We start from the raw sequence: 2392 nt of genomic DNA, 5'->3' as shown, positions 1-2392 counted from the left end.
TTGCGGGTTCGGGGTCTGCGTGCATTATGCTGCGTTACGAACGCGCTGCGTGCGGAGCGCGGGTTCACATCGTGCTGGATGCCGGAAACTGGCCGAACGAGCGAGCAGCGGCCGGACCCGTGAGTGAGGAAAGGGGGGGGGGACGAGACCCTGGTGAGCCACCCTGTTGTGAAGCTCACCCGCTGTGTGAGCCCACCCCCCCTACAGAACCCGGCATCGCCCCCGTTGGCTGCAGGTACATTCAAGACCCTACCTGCTTGCCCGACAGATCCATTCCGGGCAGCAAACGCAAAACCTCGTTCGGAAGCGCAGTTTGGACCCGGTGTTTTTTTAACGAGACCCTGAAGGGTTTTCGTTTTTGGAGCGGGGGGTCCCGCAGGGCCCGGTGGCGACCCCCCCCCTCATAGAGCCCACCCCGCAGTACAAGGTGTGCGCAGGGGCGAGGCTTGTGTGGGTAGCGGACGCCTTGAGCGTTGTCCGTGGTGGCGATCCACGAGGTCGAATGGGCGGAAACTGTTCATATGGTCTGTTTTTTTGTTTGGCTGGGGGAGGTGGGAGGTTCCGCTGGGACAGTGGGACTGGGATAATACCCGGCACGAGTGGTTCGACCTGCAGCCACGGGTGAGTCCACATTGGCAGCCCCTAGCGCGCTGCCCCATAGCGCCCCATAAGATGCCCATAGTCGCCCCACAGACTGCGTCACAGGCGCCCATATGCACTGGCCATAAGCACCCATAGCATCTCCATCCCCATCCCCCCTCACCTGTACCCAGGCTGAGCTGCAGCCCCCCCAGCTGCCTCTTGAGCCCCCTGGGACCCTAATAGACACCTAGAGAACCACATATCTCCCCCCCGTTCTTACAGACCCCTATAACTCCCCATAGACCCCTCTCAGGTATAAAGCACTGAGCGGCCCCGAGGACCCGCAGTTAAAGCCGAACCGAACCGTGGAGGAGCTGAGGCTGGAGATGGAGGAGCTGCTGCTCAGCGCGGTGCACGGCGGGGAGGGGGTGTCCTGAGGGGGGGTACGTCTGTATGGGGAGGGGTCTGCGGCCTAAGGGGGGAAAGGGGGGAATGTGTCCATAGGGCTGCATGCAGTGTGGGGTCCCACGGCACAGTGCTCACTGTGAGCGGCTTGGGTACACAGCCCCATATAGACCCCATATAGACCCCATAACCCCATACAGACCCCATACAGACCCCATAACCCCATACAGACCCCATACAGACCCCATACAGACCCCATAACCCCATACAGACCCCATACAACCCCATACAGACCCCATAACCCCATACAGCCCCATACAGCCCCATATTGACCCCATACAGCCCCATACAACCCCATACAGCCCCATAACCCCACCAGCCCCACTCAGCCCTATACAAACCCATATAGAACCCCAAACCCCACACAGCCCCACACAGCCCCACACAGCCCCATACAACCCCATACAGCCCCATACAGCCCCATACAGCCCCATACAGCCCCATACAGCCCCATACAGCCCCATACAGCCCCATACAGACCCCATAACCCCACCAGCCCCCCTCAGTCCCATACAGACCCCACCACCCCACACAGCCCCACACGCCCCCCCACAGCCCCCACCCCACCTGTACATCACCAGAACCGCTGTGTGTAGGGTTGGGCTCCTCCTCATCTTCCCCTACACTGCAGGGGTTCCCATCCACTCTGTCACCTGCGGGGGCACAATGTGGGTGGGGGTCCCAAGTAATGGCTATAGGAAGGATGGAGTCCCCTTTTTCCTTGAACCCCGTTGCTTTTCCCTGCAGCCCCACATCACCTGGCTCTATGGGGCCGTCCTGCTCCCCTGCTGGGACGTCACCTTGTTGTAGAGATGGTGACACCGTTGTCCCCTCTGGGGCTGTGGGGTCGGGCTGTGGGGGGCACAGTGGGTGACACTGGCCCAGCACCTGCAGCTCCGGGGCAGCTGGGTCTCCATCCTCATTGGGGCTGCGAGGAGAAGGGGTCAGCAGATCCCAGGGCAGCCCTGGAGCAGCATCAGAGCGCAGCCCCCCCCCACCCCCACCTCACCTCTCCTCACGGGGACCCTCCTCATCCTCCTTGTCCTCCAGCAGCCACTCTCTGATGGCGTCCAGCTCAACCCGGTTGAGACCACACTGCAGCTCTGCCACTGCTGGGGACAGCGGGGACCTCAATGGGCTGATACTGTGACACCATCCAGCCCTCCATCCATCCATCCCTCCATCCATCCATCCATCCATCCCTCCATCCATCCATCCATCCATCCCTCCATCCATCCATCCATCCATCCATCCATCCATCCCTCCATCCCATCCCTCCACCCATCCATCCATCCATCCATCCATCCATCCATCCATCCATCCATCCATCCATCCATCCATCCCT

The 2392-nt window shown here is 61.2% G+C and overlaps 1 protein-coding gene across 1 annotated transcript in view; it reads right to left on the bottom strand.

The window, feature by feature from the left end:
• SYTL1 (synaptotagmin like 1) overlaps positions 1-2237 on the bottom strand; it is a 6114-nt gene extending 3877 nt beyond the window's left edge. Inside the window, exons 1-5 of the mRNA XM_032449050.1 lie at positions 2057-2237; positions 1806-1975; positions 1615-1700; positions 876-1054; positions 254-341 (exon numbers count right to left, since the gene is read on the bottom strand). Coding sequence (XP_032304941.1) covers positions 254-341; positions 876-1054; positions 1615-1700; positions 1806-1975; positions 2057-2235 — 702 coding nt within the window. The 5' untranslated portion in view covers positions 2236-2237. The remainder of the gene's footprint in view (positions 1-253; positions 342-875; positions 1055-1614; positions 1701-1805; positions 1976-2056) is intronic.
• Positions 2238-2392: the final 155 nt, after the last annotated feature.

This window comes from Coturnix japonica, chromosome 23, assembly GCF_001577835.2.
Source record: "Coturnix japonica isolate 7356 chromosome 23, Coturnix japonica 2.1, whole genome shotgun sequence".
Taxonomy (NCBI): Eukaryota; Metazoa; Chordata; class Aves; order Galliformes; family Phasianidae; genus Coturnix; species Coturnix japonica.
This window is presented reverse-complemented; position numbering and strand designations above follow the sequence as displayed.